The 27,765-nt window shown below is 40.2% G+C and overlaps 1 protein-coding gene across 6 annotated transcripts in view; it reads left to right on the forward strand.

The window, feature by feature from the left end:
• The window catches only part of LOC106613316 (protein CASP), a 203,785-nt gene that overhangs the window by 84,343 nt on the left and 91,677 nt on the right, over window positions 1-27,765 (forward strand). For all 6 annotated transcript variants that reach the window (XM_082956495.1, XM_082956489.1, XM_082956490.1 and 3 more), the window contains exons 5-8: window positions 91-228; window positions 7,972-8,095; window positions 24,490-24,566; window positions 24,654-24,720. In XM_082956495.1, the coding sequence (XP_082812621.1) occupies window positions 91-228; window positions 7,972-8,095; window positions 24,490-24,566; window positions 24,654-24,720 (406 nt within the window). The remainder of the gene's footprint in view (window positions 1-90; window positions 229-7,971; window positions 8,096-24,489; window positions 24,567-24,653; window positions 24,721-27,765) is intronic.

The raw sequence follows: 27,765 nt of genomic DNA on the forward strand, positions 1-27,765 counted from the left end.
CTCCTCAGCTAGCCTCCCCACGCTAGCTAGCTCCCTCTGTCTCTCTCTTTGTGTAACGTAGTGTGTGTGTGTGTGTGTGTGTTTTGTCAGACCCCGCCCCTGCGCTGGAGTTGGGTCAGCAGTTACAGCTGAAGCTCCAGCGGATGCACGACATCGAGACGGAGAACCTCAAACTCCGAGAGACTCTAGAGGACTACAACAAAGAGTTTACAGAGGTCAAGAACCAGGGTGAGACACACATATACTGGAGGGAGAAAAGAGTTTATCTGGTCAGGGAAAGCGGTGTGTCAGACGACATGTAGTGGTCATGGAATATTCTCTATATTATACTCTGGACACACTGAAGGATCCAGCTGGAGGGAGGGAGGGAGGGATGTCTAGAGGGAGAGAGAGGGGAATGGGAAGAAGAGAGGGATGTGTAGAGGGGAGAGAGGGAGAGGGAGGTAGGAATGGGAAGGAGAGAGGGATGTGTAGAGGGGAGAGAGGGAGGTAGGAATGGGAGGGAGGGAGGGAGGGATGTGTAGAGGGGAGAGAGGGAGAGGTAGGAATGGGAGGGAGGGAGGGAGGGATGTGTAGAGGGGAGAGAGGGAGAGGTAGGAATGGGAAGGAGAGAGGGATGTGTAGAGGGGAGAGAGGGAGAGGTAGGAATGGGAAGGAGAGAGGGATGTGTAGAGGGGAGAGAGAGATGAATGGGAAGGAGAGAGGGGTGTGTAGAGGGGAGAGAGAGATGAATGGGGAGGAGAGAGGGATGTGTAGAGGGGAGAGAGAGATGAATGGGAAGGAGAGAGGGATGTGTAGAGGGGAGAGAGAGATGAATGGGAAGGAGAGAGGGATGTGTAGAGGGGAGAGAGAGATGAATGGGAAGGAGAGAGGGATGTGTAGAGGGGAGAGAGAGATGAATGGGAAGGAGAGAGGGATGTGTAGAGGGGAGAGAGAGATGAATGGGAAGGAGAGAGGGATGTGTAGAGGGGAGAGAGAGATGAATGGGAAGGAGAGAGGGATGTGTAGAGGGGAGAGAGAGATGAATGGGAAGGAGAGAGGGATGTGTAGAGGGGAGAGAGAGATGAATGGGAAGGAGAGAGGGATGTGTAGAGGGGAGAGAGAGATGAATGGGGAGGAGAGAGGGATGTGTAGAGGGGAGAGAGAGATGAATGGGGAGGAGGGGAGAGAGGGATGTGTAGAGGGGAGAGAGAGGGAGGTAGGAATGGGAAGGAGAGAGGGATGTGTAGAGGGGAGAGAGAGGAATGGGGAGGAGAGAGGGATGTGTAGAGGGGAGAGAGAGGAATGACTAGAGGAGTAGTGAAGAGAGGAACAATGAGGAGGAGAGTCTTTTGGAACAGCTCAGCGGGAGGGAATTGGAACAGCTCAGCGTGAGCTAATTGGAACAACTCAGCGGGAGCGAATTGGAACAACTCAGCGGGAGGGAATTGGAACAACTCAGCGGGAGGGAATTGGAACAGCTCAGCGTGAGCTAATTGGAACAGCTCAGCGGGAGGGAATTGGAACAGCTCAGCGGGAGCGAATTGGAACAGCTCAGCGGGAGCGAATTGGAACAGCTCAGCGGGAGCGAATTGGAACAGCTCAGCGGGAGCGAATTGGAACAGCTCAGCGGGAGCGAATTGGAACAGCTCAGCGGGAGCGAATTGGAACAGCTCAGCGGGAGCGAATTGGAACAGCTCAGCGGGAGCGAATTGGAACAGCTCAGCGGGAGCGAATTGGAACAGCTCAATAGTGGCAACTTCCTATTCTGCAATTGATTCTTCTATTCCCTCACCCTGAATGGAAAGGGGATATTTCAACCCCAAAACATGCAGTGTAACCACACACACACTCAGAGAGAACCCAGGGGACATTGATCCCAGCAACCTAAATGTTTAAGGTTGTGTTAAGCCAGGACAGGGTAAGAGGTCTCTGAGAGAACTCTATTGATTATGTGTCAGAGCTGGGAGAATGGAGTTTCAATCACACACACACACACACACACACACACACACACACTCACTCACTCACTCACTCACTCACTCACTCACTCACTCACTCACTCACTCACTCACTCACTCACTCACAGTGCTAAGAGCTCTCAAAGGCAACGATCAGCAGTGCTCTGTCTTTGTCTCACTTTCTTAAAGACATCTCTCTGTCCTCGGACATCTACATATTAAATAGACTCTTAAAGACATCTCTCTGAATCTCAGACATCTAAATATTAAATAGACTCTCTCTTAAAGACATCTCTCTGTCCTCAGACATCTACATATTAAATAGACTCTTAAAGACATCTCTCTGAATCTCAGACATCTAAATATTAAATAGACTCTCTCTTAAAGACATCTCTCTGTCCTCAGACATCTACATATTAAATAGACTCTCTCTTAAAGACATCTCTCTGTCCTCAGACATCTACATATTAAATAGACTCTCTCTTAAAGACATCTCTCTGTCCTCAGACATCTACATATTAAATAGACTCTTAAAGACATCTCTCTGAATCTCAGACATCTACATATTAAATAGACTCTCTCTTAAAGACATCTCTCTGTCCTCAGACATCTACATATTAAATAGACTCTTAAAGACATCCCTCTGTCCTCAGACATCTACATATTAAATAGACTCTCTCTTAAAGACATCTCTCTGTCCTCAGACATCTACATATTAAATAGACTCTTAAAGACATCTCTCTGAACCTCAGACATCTACATATTAAATAGACTCTCTCTTAAAGACATCTCTCTGTCCTCAGACATCTACATATTAAATAGACTCTTAAAGACATCTCTCTGTCCTCAGACATCTACATATTAAATAGACTCTTAAAGACATCCCTCTGTCCTCAGACATCTACATATTAAGTAGACTCTTAAAGACATCTCTCTGAACCTCAGACATCTACATATTAAATAGACTCTCTCTTAAAGACATCTCTCTGAACCTCAGACATCTACATATTAAATAGACTCTCTCTTAAAGACATCTCTCTGTCCTCAGACATCTACATATTAAATAGACTCTCTCTTAAAGACATCTCTCTGTACTCAGACATCTACATATTAAATAGACTCTCTCTTAAAGACATCTCTCTGTCCTCAGACATCTACATATTAAATAGACTCTCTCTTAAAGACATCTCTCTGTCCTCAGACATCTACATATTAAATAGACTCTCTCTTAAAGACATCTCTCTGTCCTCAGACATCTACATATTAAATAGACTCTCTCTTAAAGACATCTCTCTGTCCTCAGACATCTACATATTAAATAGACTCTCTCTTAAAGACATCTCTCTGTCCTCAGACATCTACATATTAAATAGACTCTCTCTTAAAGACATCTCTCTGAACCTCAGACATCTACATATTAAATAGACTCTTAAAGACATCCCTCTGTCCTCAGACATCTACATATTAAATAGACTCTCTCTTAAAGACATCTCTCTGTCCTCAGACATCTACATATTAAATAGACTCTCTCTTAAAGACATCTCTCTGTCCTCAGACATCTACATATTAAATAGACTCTTAAAGACATCTCTCTGAACCTCAGACATCTACATATTAAATAGACTCTCTCTTAAAGACATCCCTCTGTCCTCAGACATCTACATATTAAATAGACTCTTAAAGACATCTCTCTGTCCTCAGACATCTACATATTAAATAGACTCTTAAAGACATCTCTCTGTCCTCAGACATCTACATATTAAATAGACTCTCTCTTAAAGACATCTCTCTGTCCTCAGACATCTACATATTAAATAGACTCTTAAAGACATCTCTCTGTCCTCAGACATCTACATATTAAATAGACTCTCTCTTAAAGACATCCCTCTGTCCTCAGACATCTACATATTAAATAGACTCTCTCTTAAAGACATCTCTCTGTCCTCAGACATCTACATATTAAATAGACTCTCTCTTAAAGACATCCCTCTGTCCTCAGACATCTACATATTAAATAGACTCTCTCTTAAAGACATCTCTCTGTCCTCAGACATCTACATATTAAATAGACTCTTAAAGACATCTCTCTGAACCTCAGACATCTACATATTAAATAGACTCTCTCTTAAAGACATCTCTCTGTCCTCAGACATCTACATATTAAATAGACTCTTAAAGACATCTCTCTGTCCTCAGACATCTACATATTAAATAGACTCTTAAAGACATCCCTCTGTCCTCAGACATCTACATATTAAGTAGACTCTTAAAGACATCTCTCTGAACCTCAGACATCTACATATTAAATAGACTCTCTCTTAAAGACATCTCTCTGACCTCAGACATCTACATATTAAATAGACTCTCTCTTAAAGACATCTCTCTGTCCTCAGACATCTACATATTAAATAGACTCTCTCTTAAAGACATCTCTCTGTCCTCAGACATCTACATATTAAATAGACTCTCTCTTAAAGACATCTCTCTGTCCTCAGACATCTACATATTAAATAGACTCTCTCTTAAAGACATCTCTCTGTCCTCAGACATCTACATATTAAATAGACTCTCTCTTAAAGACATCTCTCTGTCCTCAGACATCTACATATTAAATAGACTCTCTCTTAAAGACATCTCTCTGTCCTCAGACATCTACATATTAAATAGACTCTCTCTTAAAGACATCTCTCTGTCCTCAGACATCTACATATTAAATAGACTCTCTCTTAAAGACATCTCTCTGAACCTCAGACATCTACATATTAAATAGACTCTTAAAGACATCCCTCTGTCCTCAGACATCTACATATTAAATAGACTCTCTCTTAAAGACATCTCTCTGTCCTCAGACATCTACATATTAAATAGACTCTCTCTTAAAGACATCTCTCTGTCCTCAGACATCTACATATTAAATAGACTCTTAAAGACATCTCTCTGAACCTCAGACATCTACATATTAAATAGACTCTCTCTTAAAGACATCCCTCTGTCCTCAGACATCTACATATTAAATAGACTCTTAAAGACATCTCTCTGTCCTCAGACATCTACATATTAAATAGACTCTTAAAGACATCTCTCTGTCCTCAGACATCTACATATTAAATAGACTCTCTCTTAAAGACATCTCTCTGTCCTCAGACATCTACATATTAAATAGACTCTCTCTTAAAGACATCCCTCTGTCCTCAGACATCTACATATTAAATAGACTCTCTCTTAAAGACATCTCTCTGTCCTCAGACATCTACATATTAAATAGACTCTCTCTTAAAGACATCCCTCTGTCCTCAGACATCTACATATTAAATAGACTCTTTCTGGTTGTGTTATTCAGTTCAGCTGGAGTATTCAGGTCATCCTCGCCAGATACACTCACATGCGCGCACGCACGAACACACGCACACACACCCACGCACGAACACGCGCACACACACACTCACACGCGCACACACACACACGCACACACACACGCACGAACACACGCACGCACAGCTCCAGGCTGTTGGTGGAAGCTCACAGATCCATATCCCTAATATACACAGCTCTTAGCTCACAGACCATCTTAAGGACTACAGTAGTGTTGGGTTTTACACACACACACACACACACACACACACACACACACACACACACACACACACACACACACACACACACACACACACACACACACACACACAGGGACAGGCGGCCGGAGAGGCAGCCGGACAGGCTGACAGACAGATGGGCAGGCGGGCAGACAGACCAACAGCCCACAGGGAGGGTATGGGGTATCAAGTTGAATCTACTCTGAATGCAGTCACTAATGTACTCTTAAGAGACAGCAGAAAGGAAACGGGAGAGGTTAGGTCTGCTCTGTGTGTTGCCAGACGAGGAAGCTTGGTTACGATGGGGAGGGTTTGTGCAGGAGGCAGAGACTGTAGAGAGGAAGTGTGGTGTAAAGGAGCACTCGGTTTCTGCAGAAAGCGTCCGATATTTGACGAGACGTGAACAGGCTGCTCTGATGAAGGTGAACCTGATGTTCCGTCAGTAATTGTCGGGATGCTCTCTGCAGAAACAGAGCTCCCTTTTCTTTATTTTCGGGGGTGATCACCTGTGGAAGTGTCCTGCGGGGATGATCACCTGTGGAAGTGTCCTGCGGGGATGATCACCTGTGGAAGTGTCCTGCGGGGATGATCACCTGTGGAAGTGTCCTGCGGGGATGATCACCTGTGGAAGTGTCCTGCGGGGATGATCACCTGTGGAAGTGTCCTGCGGGGGTGATCACCTGTGGAAGTGTCCTGCGGGGATGATCACCTGTGGAAGTGTCCTGCGGGGATGCTCAACTGTGGAAGTGTCCTGCGGGGATGATCACCTGTGGAAGTGTCCTGCAGTAAAGAATGTTTTTTTGGGGGGGAGGGGGTCCGATATCCCTCGGATGAGCACCTGATTCCCCTTTTCGTTTCAAGCTGGGGTGAATCGTGTTTGTAATATTCCTTTTATTAACCTCTCTAGGCTAGGCGGGACGAATTCGTCCCACCTACGTAACAGCCACTGCTATCCTGTGGCGCGATTTTCAAAACCTTAAAAATCCTATTACTTCAATTTCTCAAACATATGACTATTTTACAGCCATTTAAAGATAAGACTCTCGTTAATCTAACCACACTGTCCGATTTCAAAAAGGCTTTACAACGAAAGCAAAACATTAGATTATGTCAGCAGAGTACCAAGCCAGAAATAATCAGACACCCATTTTTCAAGCCAGCATATAATGTCACCAAAACCCAGAAGACAGCTAAATGCAGCACTCACCTTTGATGATCTTCATCAGATGACAACCCTAGGACATTATGTTATACAATACATGCATGTTTTGTTCAATCAAGTTCATATTTATATCAAAAACCAGCTTTTTACATTAGCATGTGACGTTCAGAACTAGCATACCCCCCGCAAACTTCCGGGGAATTCGCTAACATTTTACTAAATTACTCACGATAAACGTTCACAAAAAGCATAACAATTATTTTAAGAATTATAGATACAGACCTCCTCTATGCACTCGATATGTCCGATTTTAAAATAGCTTTTTGGTGAAAGCACATTTTGCAATATTCTAAGTACATAGCCCAGGCATCACGGGCTCGCTATTTAGACACCTGGCAAGTTTAGCACTCACCATAATCATATTTACTATTATAAAAGTTTGATTACCTTTTGTTGTCTTCGTCAGAATGCACACCCAGGACTGCTACTTCAATAACAAATGTTGGTTTGGTCCAAAATAATCCATCGTTATATCCGAATAGCGGCGTTTTGTTCGTGCGTTCCAGACACTATCCGAAATAGTAAAGAAGTGTCACGCGCATGGCGCAATTCGTGACAATAAAATTCTAAGTATTCCATTACCGTACTTCGAAGCATGTCAACCGCTGTTTAAAATAAATTTTTACGACATTTTTCTCGTAGAAAAGCGATAATATTCCGACAGGGAATCTCCTTTTCGGCAAACAGAGGAAAAAATCCCAAAGGCGGGGGCGGTCGGGGTCACGCGCATAAGCTAGTGTCTCTTGATCGGCCACTTGAGAAAGGCGATAATGTGTTTCAGCCTGGGGCTGGAATGACGACATTCTGTTTTTTCCCGGGCTCTGAGCGCCTATGGACGACGTGGGAAGTGTCACGTTAGAGCAGAGATCCTTAGTAAATGATAGAGATGGAAAAGAAGTTCAACAAATGGTCAGACAGGCCACTTCCTGTAAAGGAATCTCTCAGGTTTTGACCTGCCATTTGAGTTCTGTTATACTCACAGACACCATTCAAACAGTTTTAGAAAATTTAGGGTGTTTTCTATCCATATGTAATAAGTATATGCATATTCTAGTTACTGAGTAGGAGTGGTAACCAGATTAAATCGGGTATGTTTTTTATCCAGCCGTGTCAATGCTGCCCCCTAGCCCTAACAGGTTTTAAAGGACTTCATCATGACTAGAAAAATCATCTCTCCCTCTTTCCTGTATTCACCCCCGTCTCTCTCCTGGTCTAGAGGTGACTATTAAAGCGCTGAAGGAGAAGATCCGGGACTATGAGCAGTCCCTGAAGAACCAGGCTGAGAACCTGGTCCAGGAGAAACAAGTCCAACTCCACAATGACTATGCAGAGAAGGAGAGGTGAGTTACAGTATCTACTAGGAATAAGAGAGGAGAGTTACAGTATCTACTAGGAATATAGAGAGGAGAGTTACAGTATCTACTAGGAATATAGAGAGGTGAGGAGAGTTACAGTATCTACTAGGAATATAGAGAGGAGAGTTACAGTATCTACTAGGAATATAGAGAGGAGAGTTACAGTATCTACTAGGAATATAGAGAGGAGAGGTGAGTTACAGTATCTACTAGGAATATAGAGAGGTGAGTTACAGTATCTACTAGGAATATAGAGAGGTGAGTTACAGTATCTACTAGGAATATAGAGAGGTGAGTTACAGTATCTACTACGAATATAGAGAGGTGAGTTACAGTATCTACTAGGAATATAGAGAGGAGAGTTACAGTATCTACTAGGAATATAGAGAGGAGAGTTACAGTATCTACTAGGAATATAGAGAGGAGAGTTACAGTATCTACTAGGAATATAGAGAGGTGAGTTACAGTATCTACTAGGAATATAGAGAGGTGAGTTACAGTATCTACTAGGAATATAGAGAGGAGAGTTACAGTATCTACTAGGAATATAGAGAGGAGAGTTACAGTATCTACTAGGAATATAGAGAGGAGAGTTACAGTATCTACTAGGAATATAGAGAGGAGAGGTGAGTTACAGTATCTACTAGGAATATAGAGAGGTGAGTTACAGTATCTACTAGGAATATAGAGAGGTGAGTTACAGTATCTACTAGGAATATAGAGAGGAGAGTTACAGTATCTACTAGGAATATAGAGAGGAGAGTTACAGTATCTACTAGGAATATAGAGAGGTGAGTTACAGTATCTACTAGGAATATAGAGAGGAGAGTTACAGTATCTACTAGGAATATAGAGAGGAGAGTTACAGTATCTACTAGGAATATAGAGAGGAGAGGTGAGTTACAGTATCTACTAGGAATATAGAGAGGAGAGGTGAGTTACAGTATCTACTAGGAATATAGAGAGGAGAGTTACAGTATCTACTAGGAATATAGAGAGGAGAGTTACAGTATCTACTAGGAATATAGAGAGGAGAGTTACAGTATCTACTAGGAATATAGAGAGGAGAGTTACAGTATCTACTAGGAATATAGAGAGGTGAGTTACAGTATCTACTAGGAATATAGAGAGGAGAGTTACAGAATCTACTAGGAATATAGAGAGGAGAGTTACAGTATCTACTAGGAATATAGAGAGGAGAGTTACAGTATCTACTAGGAATATAGAGAGGTGAGTTACAGTATCTACTAGGAATATAGAGGAGAGTTACAGTATCTACTAGGAATATAGAGGAGAGTTACAGTATCTACTAGGAATATAGAGAGGTGAGTTACAGTATCTACTAGGAATATAGAGAGGTGAGTTACAGTATCTACTAGGAATATAGAGAGGAGAGTTACAGTATCTACTAGGAATATAGAGAGGAGAGTTACAGTATCTACTAGGAATATAGAGAGGAGAGTTACAGTATCTACTAGGAATATAGAGAGGAGAGTTACAGTATCTACTAGGAATATAGAGAGGTGAGTTACAGTATCTACTAGGAATATAGAGAGGTGAGTTACAGTATCTACTAGGAATATAGAGAGGAGAGTTACAGTATCTACTAGGAATATAGAGAGGAGAGTTACAGTATCTACTAGGAATATAGAGAGGTGAGTTACAGTATCTACTAGGAATATAGAGAGGAGAGTTACAGTATCTACTAGGAATATAGAGAGGAGAGTTACAGTATCTACTAGGAATATAGAGAGGAGAGGTGAGTTACAGTATCTACTAGGAATATAGAGAGGTGAGTTACAGTATCTACTAGGAATATAGAGAGGTGAGTTACAGTATCTACTAGGAATATAGAGAGGTGAGTTACAGTATCTACTAGGAATATAGAGAGGAGAGGTGAGTTACAGTATCTACTAGGAATATAGAGAGGTGAGTTACAGTATCTACTAGGAATATAGAGAGGTGAGTTACAGTATCTACTAGGAATATAGAGAGGAGAGTTACAGTATCTACTAGGAATATAGAGAGGTGAGTTACAGTATCTACTAGGAATATAGAGAGGAGAGTTACAGTATCTACTAGGAATATAGAGAGGAGAGGTGAGTTACAGTATCTACTAGGAATATAGAGAGGTGAGTTACAGTATCTACTAGGAATATAGAGAGGAGAGGTGAGTTACAGTATCTACTAGGAATATAGAGAGGAGAGGTGAGTTACAGTATCTACTAGGAATATAGAGGGGAGTTACAGTATCTACTAGGAATATAGAGAGGTGAGTTACAGTATCTACTAGGAATATAGAGAGGTGAGTTACAGTATCTACTAGGAATATAGAGAGGAGAGTTACAGTATCTACTAGGAATATAGAGAGGAGAGTTACAGTATCTACTAGGAATATAGAGAGGAGAGTTACAGTATCTACTAGGAATATAGAGAGGTGAGGAGAGTTACAGTATCTACTAGGAATATAGAGAGGTGAGTTACAGTATCTACTAGGAATATAGAGAGGTGAGTTACAGTATCTACTAGGAATATAGAGAGGAGAGTTACAGTATCTACTAGGAATATAGAGAGGAGAGTTACAGTATCTACTAGGAATATAGAGAGGAGAGTTACAGTATCTACTAGGAATATAGAGAGGTGAGTTACAGTATCTACTAGGAATATAGAGAGGAGAGTTACAGTATCTACTAGGAATATAGAGAGGAGAGTTACAGTATCTACTAGGAATATAGAGAGGAGAGGTGAGTTACAGTATCTACTAGGAATATAGAGAGGTGAGTTACAGTATCTACTAGGAATATAGAGAGGTGAGTTACAGTATCTACTAGGAATATAGAGAGGTGAGTTACAGTATCTACTAGGAATATAGAGAGGTGAGTTACAGTATCTACTAGGAATATAGAGAGGAGAGTTACAGTATCTACTAGGAATATAGAGAGGAGAGTTACAGTATCTACTAGGAATATAGAGAGGAGAGTTACAGTATCTACTAGGAATATAGAGAGGAGAGGTGAGTTACAGTATCTACTAGGAATATAGAGAGGTGAGTTACAGTATCTACTAGGAATATAGAGAGGTGAGTTACAGTATCTACTAGGAATATAGAGAGGTGAGTTACAGTATCTACTAGGAATATAGAGAGGAGAGTTACAGTATCTACTAGGAATATAGAGAGGAGAGTTACAGTATCTACTAGGAATATAGAGAGGAGAGTTACAGTATCTACTAGGAATATAGAGAGGAGAGTTACAGTATCTACTAGGAATATAGAGAGGAGAGTTACAGTATCTACTAGGAATATAGAGAGGAGAGTTACAGTATCTACTAGGAATATAGAGAGGAGAGTTACAGTATCTACTAGGAATATAGAGAGGAGAGTTACAGTATCTACTAGGAATATAGAGAGGAGAGTTACAGTATCTACTAGGAATATAGAGAGGTGAGTTACAGTATCTACTAGGAATATAGAGGAGAGTTACAGTATCTACTAGGAATATAGAGGAGAGTTACAGTATCTACTAGGAATATAGAGAGGTGAGTTACAGTATCTACTAGGAATATAGAGAGGAGAGTTACAGTATCTACTAGGAATATAGAGAGGTGAGTTACAGTATCTACTAGGAATATAGAGAGGTGAGTTACAGTATCTACTAGGAATATAGAGAGGTGAGTTACAGTATCTACTAGGAATATAGAGAGGAGAGTTACAGTATCTACTAGGAATATAGAGAGGAGAGTTACAGTATCTACTAGGAATATAGAGAGGAGAGGTGAGTTACAGTATCTACTAGGAATATAGAGAGGTGAGTTACAGTATCTACTAGGAATATAGAGAGGTGAGTTACAGTATCTACTAGGAATATAGAGAGGTGAGTTACAGTATCTACTAGGAATATAGAGAGGTGAGTTACAGTATCTACTAGGAATATAGAGAGGTGAGTTACAGTATCTACTAGGAATATAGAGAGGAGAGTTACAGTATCTACTAGGAATATAGAGAGGAGAGTTACAGTATCTACTAGGAATATAGAGAGGTGAGTTACAGTATCTACTAGGAATATAGAGAGGTGAGTTACAGTATCTACTAGGAATATAGAGAGGTGAGTTACAGTATCTACTAGGAATATAGAGAGGTGAGTTACAGTATCTACTAGGAATATAGAGAGGAGAGTTACAGTATCTACTAGGAATATAGAGAGGAGAGTTACAGTATCTACTAGGAATATAGAGAGGAGGTGAGTTACAGTATCTACTAGGAATATAGAGAGGTGAGTTACAGTATCTACTAGGAATATAGAGAGGTGAGTTACAGTATCTACTAGGAATATAGAGAGGAGAGTTACAGTATCTACTAGGAATATAGAGAGGAGAGTTACAGTATCTACTAGGAATATAGAGAGGTGAGTTACAGTATCTACTAGGAATATAGAGAGGTGAGTTACAGTATCTACTAGGAATATAGAGAGGAGAGTTACAGTATCTACTAGGAATATAGAGAGGAGAGTTACAGTATCTACTAGGAATATAGAGAGGAGAGTTACAGTATCTACTAGGAATATAGAGAGGTGAGTTACAGTATCTACTAGGAATATAGAGAGGTGAGTTACAGTATCTACTAGGAATATAGAGAGGTGAGTTACAGTATCTACTAGGAATATAGAGAGGAGAGTTACAGTATCTACTAGGAATATAGAGAGGAGAGTTACAGTATCTACTAGGAATATAGAGAGGTGAGTTACAGTATCTACTAGGAATATAGAGAGGAGAGTTACAGTATCTACTAGGAATATAGAGAGGAGAGTTACAGTATCTACTAGGAATATAGAGAGGGAGTTACAGTATCTACTAGGAATATGAGAGGGAGTTACAGTATCTACTAGGAATATAGAGAGGTGAGTTACAGTATCTACTAGGAATATAGAGAGGTGAGTTACAGTATCTACTAGGAATATAGAGAGGAGAGTTACAGTATCTACTAGGAATATAGAGAGGAGAGTTACAGTATCTACTAGGAATATAGAGAGGAGAGTTACAGTATCTACTAGGAATATAGAGAGGAGAGTTACAGTATCTACTAGGAATATAGAGAGGAGAGTTACAGTATCTACTAGGAATATAGAGAGGTGAGGAGAGTTACAGTATCTACTAGGAATATAGAGAGGGAGGAGAGTTACAGTATCTACTAGGAATATAGAGAGGTGAGTTACAGTATCTACTAGGAATATAGAGAGGAGAGTTACAGTATCTACTAGGAATATAGAGAGGAGAGTTACAGTATCTACTAGGAATATAGAGAGGAGGTGAGTTACAGTATCTACTAGGAATATAGAGAGGTGAGTTACAGTATCTACTAGGAATATAGAGAGGAGAGTTACAGTATCTACTAGGAATATAGAGAGGAGAGTTACAGTATCTACTAGGAATATAGAGAGGAGAGTTACAGTATCTACTAGGAATATAGAGAGGAGAGTTACAGTATCTACTAGGAATATAGAGAGGAGAGTTACAGTATCTACTAGGAATATAGAGAGGAGAGTTACAGTATCTACTAGGAATATAGAGAGGAGAGTTACAGTATCTACTAGGAATATAGAGAGGAGAGTTACAGTATCTACTAGGAATATAGAGAGGAGAGTTACAGTATCTACTAGGAATATAGAGAGGTGAGTTACAGTATCTACTAGGAATATAGAGAGGAGAGTTACAGTATCTACTAGGAATATAGAGAGGAGAGTTACAGTATCTACTAGGAATATAGAGAGGTGAGTTACAGTATCTACTAGGAATATAGAGGGAGAGTTACAGTATCTACTAGGAATATAGAGGAGAGTTACAGTATCTACTAGGAATATAGAGAGGAGAGTTACAGTATCTACTAGGAATATAGAGAGGTGAGTTACAGTATCTACTAGGAATATAGAGAGGTGAGTTACAGTATCTACTAGGAATATAGAGAGGTGAGTTACAGTATCTACTAGGAATATAGAGAGGAGAGTTACAGTATCTACTAGGAATATAGAGAGGAGAGTTACAGTATCTACTAGGAATATAGAGAGGAGAGTTACAGTATCTACTAGGAATATAGAGAGGTGAGTTACAGTATCTACTAGGAATATAGAGAGGTGAGTTACAGTATCTACTAGGAATATAGAGAGGTGAGTTACAGTATCTACTAGGAATATAGAGAGGTGAGTTACAGTATCTACTAGGAATATAGAGAGGTGAGTTACAGTATCTACTAGGAATATAGAGAGGTGAGTTACAGTATCTACTAGGAATATAGAGAGGTGAGTTACAGTATCTACTAGGAATATAGAGAGGAGAGTTACAGTATCTACTAGGAATATAGAGAGGAGAGTTACAGTATCTACTAGGAATATAGAGAGGTGAGTTACAGTATCTACTAGGAATATAGAGAGGTGAGTTACAGTATCTACTAGGAATATAGAGAGGTGAGTTACAGTATCTACTAGGAATATAGAGAGGTGAGTTACAGTATCTACTAGGAATATAGAGAGGTGAGTTACAGTATCTACTAGGAATATAGAGAGGAGAGTTACAGTATCTACTAGGAATATAGAGAGGAGAGTTACAGTATCTACTAGGAATATAGAGAGGTGAGTTACAGTATCTACTAGGAATATAGAGAGGTGAGTTACAGTATCTACTAGGAATATAGAGAGGTGAGTTACAGTATCTACTAGGAATATAGAGAGGTGAGTTACAGTATCTACTAGGAATATAGAGAGGTGAGTTACAGTATCTACTAGGAATATAGAGAGGTGAGTTACAGTATCTACTAGGAATATAGAGAGGAGAGGTGAGTTACAGTATCTACTAGGAATATAGAGAGGATGAGTTACAGTATCTACTAGGAATATGAGAGGAGAGGTGAGTTACAGTATCTACTAGGAATATAGAGAGGTGAGTTACAGTATCTACTAGGAATATAGAGAGGTGAGTTACAGTATCTACTAGGAATATAGAGAGGAGAGGTGAGTTACAGTATCTACTAGGAATATAGAGAGGATGAGTTACAGTATCTACTAGGAATATAGAGAGGTGAGTTACAGTATCTACTAGGAATATAGAGAGGTGAGTTACAGTATCTACTAGGAATATAGAGAGGTGAGTTACAGTATCTACTAGGAATATAGAGAGGTGAGTTACAGTATCTACTAGGAATATAGAGAGGTGAGTTACAGTATCTACTAGGAATATAGAGAGGTGAGTTACAGTATCTACTAGGAATATAGAGAGGTGAGTTACAGTATCTACTAGGAATATAGAGAGGTGAGTTACAGTATCTACTAGGAATATAGAGAGGTGAGTTACAGTATCTACTAGGAATATAGAGAGGTGAGTTACAGTATCTACTAGGAATATAGAGAGGTGAGTTACAGTATCTACTAGGAATATAGAGAGGTGAGTTACAGTATCTACTAGGAATATAGAGAGGTGAGTTACAGTATCTACTAGGAATATAGAGAGGTGAGTTACAGTATCTACTAGGAATATAGAGAGGAGAGTTACAGTATCTACTAGGAATATAGAGAGGTGAGTTACAGTATCTACTAGGAATATAGAGAGGTGAGTTACAGTATCTACTAGGAATATAGAGAGGTGAGTTACAGTATCTACTAGGAATATAGAGAGGTGAGTTACAGTATCTACTAGGAATATAGAGAGGTGAGTTACAGTATCTACTAGGAATATAGAGAGGAGAGTTACAGTATCTACTAGGAATATAGAGAGGAGAGTTACAGTATCTACTAGGAATATAGAGAGGTGAGTTACAGTATCTACTAGGAATATAGAGAGGTGAGTTACAGTATCTACTAGGAATATAGAGAGGTGAGTTACAGTATCTACTAGGAATATAGAGAGGAGAGTTACAGTATCTACTAGGAATATAGAGAGGAGAGTTACAGTATCTACTAGGAATATAGAGAGGAGAGTTACAGTATCTACTAGGAATATAGAGAGGAGAGTTACAGTATCTACTAGGAATATAGAGAGGAGAGTTACAGTATCTACTAGGAATATAGAGAGGAGAGTTACAGTATCTACTAGGAATATAGAGAGGAGAGTTACAGTATCTACTAGGAATATAGAGAGGTGAGTTACAGTATCTACTAGGAATATAGAGAGGAGAGTTACAGTATCTACTAGGAATATAGAGAGGAGAGTTACAGTATCTACTAGGAATATAGAGAGGAGAGTTACAGTATCTACTAGGAATATAGAGAGGAGAGTTACAGTATCTACTAGGAATATAGAGAGGAGAGTTACAGTATCTACTAGGAATATAGAGAGGTGAGTTACAGTATCTACTAGGAATATAGAGAGGAGAGAGTTACAGTATCTACTAGGAATATAGAGAGGTGAGTTACAGTATCTACTAGGAATATAGAGAGGAGAGTTACAGTATCTACTAGGAATATAGAGAGGAGAGTTACAGTATCTACTAGGAATATAGAGAGGAGAGTTACAGTATCTACTAGGAATATAGAGAGGTGAGTTACAGTATCTACTAGGAATATAGAGAGGAGAGTTACAGTATCTACTAGGAATATAGAGAGGAGAGTTACAGTATCTACTAGGAATATAGAGAGGTGAGTTACAGTATCTACTAGGAATATAGAGAGGTGAGTTACAGTATCTACTAGGAATATAGAGAGGAGAGTTACAGTATCTACTAGGAATATAGAGAGGAGAGTTACAGTATCTACTAGGAATATAGAGAGGAGAGTTACAGTATCTACTAGGAATATAGAGAGGTGAGTTACAGTATCTACTAGGAATATAGAGGAGAGTTACAGTATCTACTAGGAATATAGAGAGGTGAGTTACAGTATCTACTAGGAATATAGAGAGGTGAGTTACAGTATCTACTAGGAATATAGAGAGGAGAGTTACAGTATCTACTAGGAATATAGAGAGGAGAGTTACAGTATCTACTAGGAATATAGAGAGGAGAGTTACAGTATCTACTAGGAATATAGAGAGGAGAGTTACAGTATCTACTAGGAATATAGAGAGGAGAGTTACAGTATCTACTAGGAATATAGAGAGGAGAGTTACAGTATCTACTAGGAATATAGAGAGGAGAGTTACAGTATCTACTAGGAATATAGAGAGGTGAGTTACAGTATCTACTAGGAATATAGAGAGGAGAGTTACAGTATCTACTAGGAATATAGAGAGGATGAGTTACAGTATCTACTAGGAATATAGAGAGGAGAGTTACAGTATCTACTAGGAATATAGAGAGGAGAGTTACAGTATCTACTAGGAATATAGAGAGGTGAGTTACAGTATCTACTAGGAATATAGAGAGGAGAGTTACAGTATCTACTAGGAATATAGAGAGGAGAGTTACAGTATCTACTAGGAATATAGAGAGGAGAGGTGAGTTACAGTATCTACTAGGAATATAGAGAGGAGAGTTACAGTATCTACTAGGAATATAGAGAGGTGAGTTACAGTATCTACTAGGAATATAGAGAGGAGAGTTACAGTATCTACTAGGAATATAGAGAGGAGAGTTACAGTATCTACTAGGAATATAGAGAGGAGAGTTACAGTATCTACTAGGAATATAGAGAGGTGAGTTACAGTATCTACTAGGAATATAGAGAGGTGAGTTACAGTATCTACTAGGAATATAGAGAGGTGAGTTACAGTATCTACTAGGAATATAGAGAGGAGAGTTACAGTATCTACTAGGAATATAGAGAGGTGAGTTACAGTATCTACTAGGAATATAGAGAGGGAGTTACAGTATCTACTAGGAATATAGAGAGGGAGGTGAGTTACAGTATCTACTAGGAATATAGAGAGGAGAGTTACAGTATCTACTAGGAATATAGAGAGGTGAGTTACAGTATCTACTAGGAATATAGAGAGGAGAGTTACAGTATCTACTAGGAATATAGAGAGGTGAGTTACAGTATCTACTAGGAATATGGGGGAGCAGCTACAGGAGAGAGGTGAGTTACAGTATCTACTAGGAATATAGAGAGGTGAGTTACAGTATCTACTAGGAATATAGAGAGGTGAGTTACAGTATCTACTAGGAATATAGAGAGGATGAGTTACAGTATCTACTAGGAATATAGAGAGGTGAGTTACAGTATCTACTAGGAATATAGAGAGGAGAGTTACAGTATCTACTAGGAATATAGAGAGGGAGAGGGGAGTTACAGTATCTACTAGGAATATAGAGAGGTGAGTTACAGTATCTACTAGGAATATAGAGAGGAGAGTTACAGTATCTACTAGGAATATAGAGAGGAGAGTTACAGTATCTACTAGGAATATAGAGAGGAGAGTTACAGTATCTACTAGGAATATAGAGAGGTGAGTTACAGTATCTACTAGGAATATAGAGAGGAGAGTTACAGTATCTACTAGGAATATAGAGAGGTGAGTTACAGTATCTACTAGGAATATAGAGAGGAGAGTTACAGTATCTACTAGGAATATAGAGAGGTGAGTTACAGTATCTACTAGGAATATAGAGAGGAGAGGTGAGTTACAGTATCTACTAGGAATATAGAGAGGAGAGGTGAGTTACAGTATCTACTAGGAATATAGAGAGGTGAGTTACAGTATCTACTAGGAATATAGAGAGGAGAGTTACAGTATCTACTAGGAATATAGAGAGGAGAGTTACAGTATCTACTAGGAATATAGAGAGGTGAGTTACAGTATCTACTAGGAATATAGAGAGGAGAGTTACAGTATCTACTAGGAATATAGAGAGGAGAGTTACAGTATCTACTAGGAATATAGAGAGGAGAGTTACAGTATCTACTAGGAATATAGAGAGGTGAGTTACAGTATCTACTAGGAATATAGAGAGGTGAGTTACAGTATCTACTAGGAATATAGAGAGGAGAGTTACAGTATCTACTAGGAATATAGAGAGGAGAGGTGAGTTACAGTATCTACTAGGAATATAGAGAGGAGAGTTACAGTATCTACTAGGAATATAGAGAGGAGAGTTACAGTATCTACTAGGAATATAGAGAGGTGAGTTACAGTATCTACTAGGAATATAGAGAGGAGAGGGAGTTACAGTATCTACTAGGAATATAGAGAGGAGAGTTACAGTATCTACTAGGAATATAGAGAGGTGAGTTACAGTATCTACTAGGAATATAGAGAGGAGAGGAGAGTTACAGTATCTACTAGGAATATAGAGAGGAGAGGTGAGTTACAGTATCTACTAGGAATATAGAGAGGAGAGTTACAGTATCTACTAGGAATATAGAGAGGGAGTTACAGTATCTACTAGGAATATAGAGAGGAGAGGAGAGTTACAGTATCTACTAGGAATATAGAGAGGTGAGTTACAGTATCTACTAGGAATATAGAGAGGAGAGTTACAGTATCTACTAGGAATATAGAGAGGTGAGTTACAGTATCTACTAGGAATATAGAGAGGTGAGTTACAGTATCTACTAGGAATATAGAGAGGTGAGTTACAGTATCTACTAGGAATATAGAGAGGAGAGTTACAGTATCTACTAGGAATATAGAGAGGTGAGTTACAGTATCTACTAGGAATATAGAGAGGAGAGTTACAGTATCTACTAGGAATATAGAGAGGTGAGTTACAGTATCTACTAGGAATATAGAGAGGAGAGTTACAGTATCTACTAGGAATATAGAGAGGAGAGTTACAGTATCTACTAGGAATATAGAGAGGTGAGTTACAGTATCTACTAGGAATATAGAGAGGTGAGTTACAGTATCTACTAGGAATATAGAGAGGAGAGTTACAGTATCTACTAGGAATATAGAGAGGAGAGTTACAGTATCTACTAGGAATATAGAGAGGAGAGGTGAGTTACAGTATCTACTAGGAATATAGAGAGGAGAGTTACAGTATCTACTAGGAATATAGAGAGGAGAGTTACAGTATCTACTAGGAATATAGAGAGGTGAGTTACAGTATCTACTAGGAATATAGAGAGGAGAGTTACAGTATCTACTAGGAATATAGAGAGGAGAGTTACAGTATCTACTAGGAATATAGAGAGGAGAGTTACAGTATCTACTAGGAATATAGAGAGGAGAGTTACAGTATCTACTAGGAATATAGTTACAGTATCTACTAGGAATATAGAGAGGTGAGTTACAGTATCTACTAGGAATATAGAGAGGAGAGTTACAGTATCTACTAGGAATATAGAGAGGTGAGTTACAGTATCTACTAGGAATATAGAGAGGAGAGTTACAGTATCTACTAGGAATATAGAGAGGTGAGTTACAGTATCTACTAGGAATATAGAGAGGAGAGTTACAGTATCTACTAGGAATATAGAGAGGTGAGTTACAGTATCTACTAGGAATATAGAGAGGAGAGTTACAGTATCTACTAGGAATATAGAGAGGTGAGTTACAGTATCTACTAGGAATATAGAGAGGAGAGTTACAGTATCTACTAGGAATATAGAGAGGAGAGTTACAGTATCTACTAGGAATATAGAGAGGTGAGTTACAGTATCTACTAGGAATATAGAGAGGAGAGTTACAGTATCTACTAGGAATATAGAGAGGAGAGTTACAGTATCTACTAGGAATATAGAGAGGAGAGGTGAGTTACAGTATCTACTAGGAATATAGAGAGGAGAGTTACAGTATCTACTAGGAATATAGAGAGGAGAGTTACAGTATCTACTAGGAATATAGAGAGGTGAGTTACAGTATCTACTAGGAATATAGAGAGGAGAGTTACAGTATCTACTAGGAATATAGAGAGGAGAGGTGAGTTACAGTATCTACTAGGAATATAGAGAGGTGAGTTACAGTATCTACTAGGAATATAGAGAGGAGAGTTACAGTATCTACTAGGAATATAGAGAGGAGAGGTGAGTTACAGTATCTACTAGGAATATAGAGAGGAGAGTTACAGTATCTACTAGGAATATAGAGAGGTGAGTTACAGTATCTACTAGGAATATAGAGAGGAGAGTTACAGTATCTACTAGGAATATAGAGAGGTGAGTTACAGTATCTACTAGGAATATAGAGAGGAGAGTTACAGTATCTACTAGGAATATAGAGAGGAGAGTTACAGTATCTACTAGGAATATAGAGAGGGAGGAGTTACAGTATCTACTAGGAATATAGAGAGGAGAGTTACAGTATCTACTAGGAATATAGAGAGGAGAGTTACAGTATCTACTAGGAATATAGAGAGGTGAGTTACAGTATCTACTAGGAATATAGAGAGGAGAGTTACAGTATCTACTAGGAATATAGAGAGGGAGTTACAGTATCTACTAGGAATATAGAGAGGGAGTTACAGTATCTACTAGGAATATAGAGAGGAGAGTTACAGTATCTACTAGGAATATAGAGAGGGAGTTACAGTATCTACTAGGAATATAGAGAGGGAGTTACAGTATCTACTAGGAATATAGAGAGGAGAGTTACAGTATCTACTAGGAATATAGAGAGGAGAGTTACAGTATCTACTAGGAATATAGAGAGGTGAGTTACAGTATCTACTAGGAATATAGAGAGGAGAGTTACAGTATCTACTAGGAATATAGAGAGGAGAGTTACAGTATCTACTAGGAATATAGAGAGGAGAGTTACAGTATCTACTAGGAATATAGAGAGGAGAGTTACAGTATCTACTAGGAATATAGAGAGGAGAGTTACAGTATCTACTAGGAATATAGAGAGGTGAGTTACAGTATCTACTAGGAATATAGAGAGGAGAGGAGAGTTACAGTATCTACTAGGAATATAGAGAGGAGAGTTACAGTATCTACTAGGAATATAGAGAGGAGAGTTACAGTATCTACTAGGAATATAGAGAGGAGAGTTACAGTATCTACTAGGAATATAGAGAGGAGAGTTACAGTATCTACTAGGAATATAGAGAGGTGAGTTACAGTATCTACTAGGAATATAGAGAGGTGAGTTACAGTATCTACTAGGAATATAGAGAGGAGAGTTACAGTATCTACTAGGAATATAGAGAGGAGAGTTACAGTATCTACTAGGAATATAGAGAGGAGAGTTACAGTATCTACTAGGAATATAGAGAGGAGAGTTACAGTATCTACTAGGAATATAGAGAGGTGAGTTACAGTATCTACTAGGAATATAGAGAGGAGAGGAGAGTTACAGTATCTACTAGGAATATAGAGAGGTGAGTTACAGTATCTACTAGGAATATAGAGAGGAGAGTTACAGTATCTACTAGGAATATAGAGAGGTGAGTTACAGTATCTACTAGGAATATAGAGAGGTGAGTTACAGTATCTACTAGGAATATAGAGAGGAGGTGAGTTACAGTATCTACTAGGAATATAGAGAGGTGAGTTACAGTATCTACTAGGAATATAGAGAGGAGAGGTGAGTTACAGTATCTACTAGGAATATAGAGAGGAGAGGTGAGTTACAGTATCTACTAGGAATATAGAGAGGTGAGTTACAGTATCTACTAGGAATATAGAGGTGAGTTACAGTATCTACTAGGAATATAGAGAGGAGAGTTACAGTATCTACTAGGAATATAGAGAGGAGAGTTACAGTATCTACTAGGAATATAGAGAGGAGAGTTACAGTATCTACTAGGAATATAGAGAGGTGAGTTACAGTATCTACTAGGAATATAGAGAGGATGAGTTACAGTATCTACTAGGAATATAGAGAGGATGAGTTACAGTATCTACTAGGAATATAGAGAGGTGAGTTACAGTATCTACTAGGAATATAGAGAGGAGAGTTACAGTATCTACTAGGAATATAGAGAGGAGAGTTACAGTATCTACTAGGAATATAGAGAGGAGAGGTGAGTTACAGTATCTACTAGGAATATAGAGAGGAGAGTTACAGTATCTACTAGGAATATAGAGAGGAGAGTTACAGTATCTACTAGGAATATAGAGAGGTGAGTTACAGTATCTACTAGGAATATAGAGAGGAGAGTTACAGTATCTACTAGGAATATAGAGAGGAGAGTTACAGTATCTACTAGGAATATAGAGAGGAGAGGTGAGTTACAGTATCTACTAGGAATATAGAGAGGAGAGGTGAGTTACAGTATCTACTAGGAATATAGAGAGGAGAGTTACAGTATCTACTAGGAATATAGAGAGGAGAGTTACAGTATCTACTAGGAATATAGAGAGGTGAGTTACAGTATCTACTAGGAATATAGAGAGGTGAGTTACAGTATCTACTAGGAATATAGAGAGGTGAGTTACAGTATCTACTAGGAATATAGAGAGGAGAGTTACAGTATCTACTAGGAATATAGAGAGGAGAGTTACAGTATCTACTAGGAATATAGAGAGGTGAGTTACAGTATCTACTAGGAATATAGAGAGGAGAGTTACAGTATCTACTAGGAATATAGAGGAGAGTTACAGTATCTACTAGGAATATAGAGAGGTGAGTTACAGTATCTACTAGGAATATAGAGAGGAGAGTTACAGTATCTAGTAGGAATATAGAGAGGAGAGTTACAGTATCTAGTAGGAATATAGAGAGGAGAGTTACAGTATCTACTAGGAATATAGAGAGGAGAGTTACAGTATCTAGTAGGAATATAGAGAGGAGAGTTACAGTATCTAGTAGGTATATAGAGAGGTGAGTTACAGTATCTACTAGGAATATAGAGAGGAGAGGGGAGTTGGAACAATGAGGCCTACACAGCAGCCATGCAGTGAAGAACATGTGTCCAGCCGTATTTCCTGTCCAGCCGTATTTCCTGTTCGTCAATGTAACTATTATGGAGGCTAGGGTCTCTTCCTCTATGCTGAGCACTCACTTCCTGTGTCTCAGAGGGGCAGTATATGGATGGCACCTCCGACAAGTATGAGAGAGTCTGTCTGTCTTCGGTTATTAATATCTTACACTCTGTGGCATTTTCCCAGCAACGCCTTAAAAGCCCCAACTTTATTAGCTAAAAAATACATGTTTTCTCTTCTGTGTCTCCTCTTTGAATGATCTATTGGTGTAGAACGGCCAGGGAACCATGGTGACCAGACAGTACTGCCAAATACAGCTTTTTAATGACAAGTGGTTTGTTGTTTTTAAGGATAAGTTGGGGGCTGAAGTAGGACTATCTCAATGACCCAATGTCTTACTCTCAATTGCTTTGAATGACTCATGGTTGATCTCTCTCTCTCTCTCTCTCTCGATCTCTCTATCTCTCTCTGTCCATCTCTCTCTGTCCATCTCTCTCTCTCTGTATCTCTCTCTGTCCATCTCTCTCTCTCTCTCTCTCTCTCTCTCCATCTCTCTATCTCTGTACATCTCTCTCTCTCTCTCTGTCCATCTCTCTCTCTCTCTCTCTCCATCTCTCTCTCTATCTCTCTCTGTCCATCTCTCTCTGTTTCCAGAAAGCTCCAGGAGAGCCAGGAGTCCATGTCCTCTAAGCTGGTTGAGGCTGACCACAAGGCCCAGTCCCTACAGACAGGTAGCTACCAGTAAACTCAGTACCTGTCCTGTATCATTCACAAACTGTTGGCCTGACTAAAGCTGTTGTTTCCTGGCTGTTTTTCAGCTCTTGAAACAACTCAGGCAGAGCTCTTTGATCTGAAGACCAAGTATGACGAGGACTGCACAGCAAAGTGAGTGGGTGTGGTTGTGTGTGTGTGAACATCTTCTCCATCCCATCACTTGCTGATGTAATTATTTCCAGTCACTACGTCTCTCCCTCTGATGTAATCAGGTGATTATGAATCTCCAGAGGAAAGCCCAGAGTTGGACCTTCTCCTTTCTGCTCACTGACAGCCTCTAAATCCGGCAGCCCGCGGGTGCCCGGGGGTTCAAGCCCTGAATGCTGATTGGCTGACAGCCGTGGTATAGCAGACAGTATACCACGGGTGTGACAAAACATGTATTTGTACTGCTGTAATGATGTTGGTAACCAGTTTATTATAGCAGTAAGGGTCCTCAGGGGTGTTTGTGATATATGGCCAATATATCACGGCTGAGGAGTGTCCAGAACAGCCCTTAATAACCGTGGTATATTGGTCATGTACCACACCCCCTCAGGCCTTACTGCTTAATTATAACCTAAAATAAAAACTCTAGTGAGGGACATTGGGGAGTAGTTATGAAGGGGGCCGTTATAAAGGGGCCGTTATAAAGGGGGCGGTTATAAAGGGGGCGGTTATAAAGGGGGCGGTTATAAAGGGGGCGGTTATAAAGGGGGGGTTTAAAGGGGCTTATAAGGGAGGGTATAAAGGGGGTGGTTATAAAGGGGGTCATAAGGGAGGGTATAAAGGGGTGGTTATAAAGGGGTGGTTATAAAGGGGGGGGTGCTTATAAGGGAGGGTATAAAGGGGGTGGTTATAAAGGGGGTCATAAGGGGGGGTATAAAGGGTGGTTATAAAGGGGGGTTTAAAGGGGGGGTATAAAGGGGCTTATAAGGGAGGGTATAAAGGGGGTGGTTATAAAGGGGGTCATAAGGGGGGGTATAAAGGGGGTGGTTATAAAGGGGGTCATAAGGGGGGGTATAAAGGGGTGGTTATAAAGGGGTGGTTATAAAGGGGGGGTATAAAGGGGCTTATAAGGGAGGGTATAAAGGGGGTGGTTATAAAGGGGGTCATAAGGGAGGGTATAAAGGGGGTGGTTATAAAGGGGGTCATAAGGGAGGGTATAAAGGGGTGGTTATAAAGGGGGTCATAAGGGAGGGTATAAAGGGGTGGTTATAAAGGGGGTCATAAGGGGGGGTATAAAGGGTGGTTATAAAGCGTCCCAAGTAGACTGAGTCGAGTCACAAGTCTTTTCACGTCTCAAGTCAGGTAAAATAAATATATCTATGCCTGCATGGACTTGTTCAACAACAAGTCTTTGTATTGAGGCTACCAGACAGCCATTTTCATTATTTAGTCTACAGCCCATTTTGATGATGTAATGGTAAAATAGGCACCTTGTTTCAGTCACAACGACATGAAACTAGCAGAAGGCAGGTTGACCTGTACATTTATTTACAGGTCCTGGTGATCCAATGGTGAAAACGCCATATCATACAAAATATTCAACTAGATTTACCAAATACACACGGCCCCAAAAAATGTCTCCCTATCAGGCTCGGACACACACACACACACACACACACACACACACACACACACACACACACACACACACACACACACACTGAACTCGGACACACACACACACACTGAACTCGGACACACACACACACACTGAACTCGGACACACACACACACTGAACTCGGACACACACACACACTGAACTCGGACACACACACACACTGAACTCGGACACACACACACACTGAACTCGGACACACACACACACTGAACTCGGACACACACACACACACTGAACTCGGACACACACACACACACTGAACTCGGACACACACACACACACTGAACTCGGACACACACACACACACTGAACTCGGACACACACACACACACTGAACTCGGACACACACACACACACTGAACTCGGACACACACACACACACACTGAACTCGGACACACACACACACACTGAACTCGGACACACACACACACACTGAACTCGGACACACACACACACACTCTGAACTCGGACACACACACACACTCTGAACTCGGACACACACACACACTCTGAACTCGGACACACACACACACTCTGAACTCGGACACACACACACACTCTGAACTCGGACACACAGACACTGAACTCGGACACACACACACGCGGAACTCGGACACACACATAGATCTGAAATTAGGTGAACTATTTCGAGTTTTAGCAATCAGGAAATGGTGAACGATTTCTGCATATTGCACCTTGCCTACAGACACACAATTACAAATGAAGATAAACACATTACGCAGAATCACCTAGAATCAGATGTTAGGGTTTTAGTGTAATTTAAGGAATTTATACGCTGTTCATTTAGTATACACAGCGCTGCTCTTTTTAAATGTCAGGCACCTTTTATACCAAAGGTTAGGAAATAGGAATACACTTTGTGCTATTGATATGGATCCATGTTGAACTCTGACCTATCGGGTGAGAGACGAAGCGTCACCACTACAACCAGAAGCTATAGGAACAGGGTCATACTGGTTCCCCGCTATATGAGCCACGTGACAATTCACACACTTTGGCCCTATTGTCGGGATGCTTAGGTTGTTTTCATTTCCACGCCAGCGACCCCGGGGTTTCCTTCCCTGTCCTGCCGTGTGTTGCATTGGTGTCTGCGGTGGGATGTAGACTGTGAGGCCATCAGAACGTACAGCCCAGACGTGTGAAGGGGCTGAGTAGTCGAAGTATGGGGGATGTGCCTTCCTGTTCGGAGGAGGAATTATAGTGATCTTTGCTAGAGCCGCAATTCCCACCAAGTGGGTTAACTATATTGGCGTGATGTGTACAGTGTTTACACGCAGCGACCCGGTTTAGCTGCAGTTCACTACAATATCTATCAGATTAGTGAACATTAAGACTCAAGAAGTCACAATGTCCTTCATGCTTGTAGCTTTCTCCGCGGCTCTGGATAGTGTTTGTTGTAATGGACATGTTAGGCCTACAGTTGGTCGTTGCGTAGAATAGATGCTTCCGCGGTCGTTGGAATTGTCATCCTAGACTTAAGTAATTTCCAGCTACGGACTAGTAATTATACGTCTAGGATTTGCTCTT

Source organism: Salmo salar, chromosome 09, assembly GCF_965601325.2.
Source record: "Salmo salar chromosome 09, fSalSal1, whole genome shotgun sequence".
Lineage (NCBI taxonomy): Eukaryota > Metazoa > Chordata > Actinopteri > Salmoniformes > Salmonidae > Salmo > Salmo salar.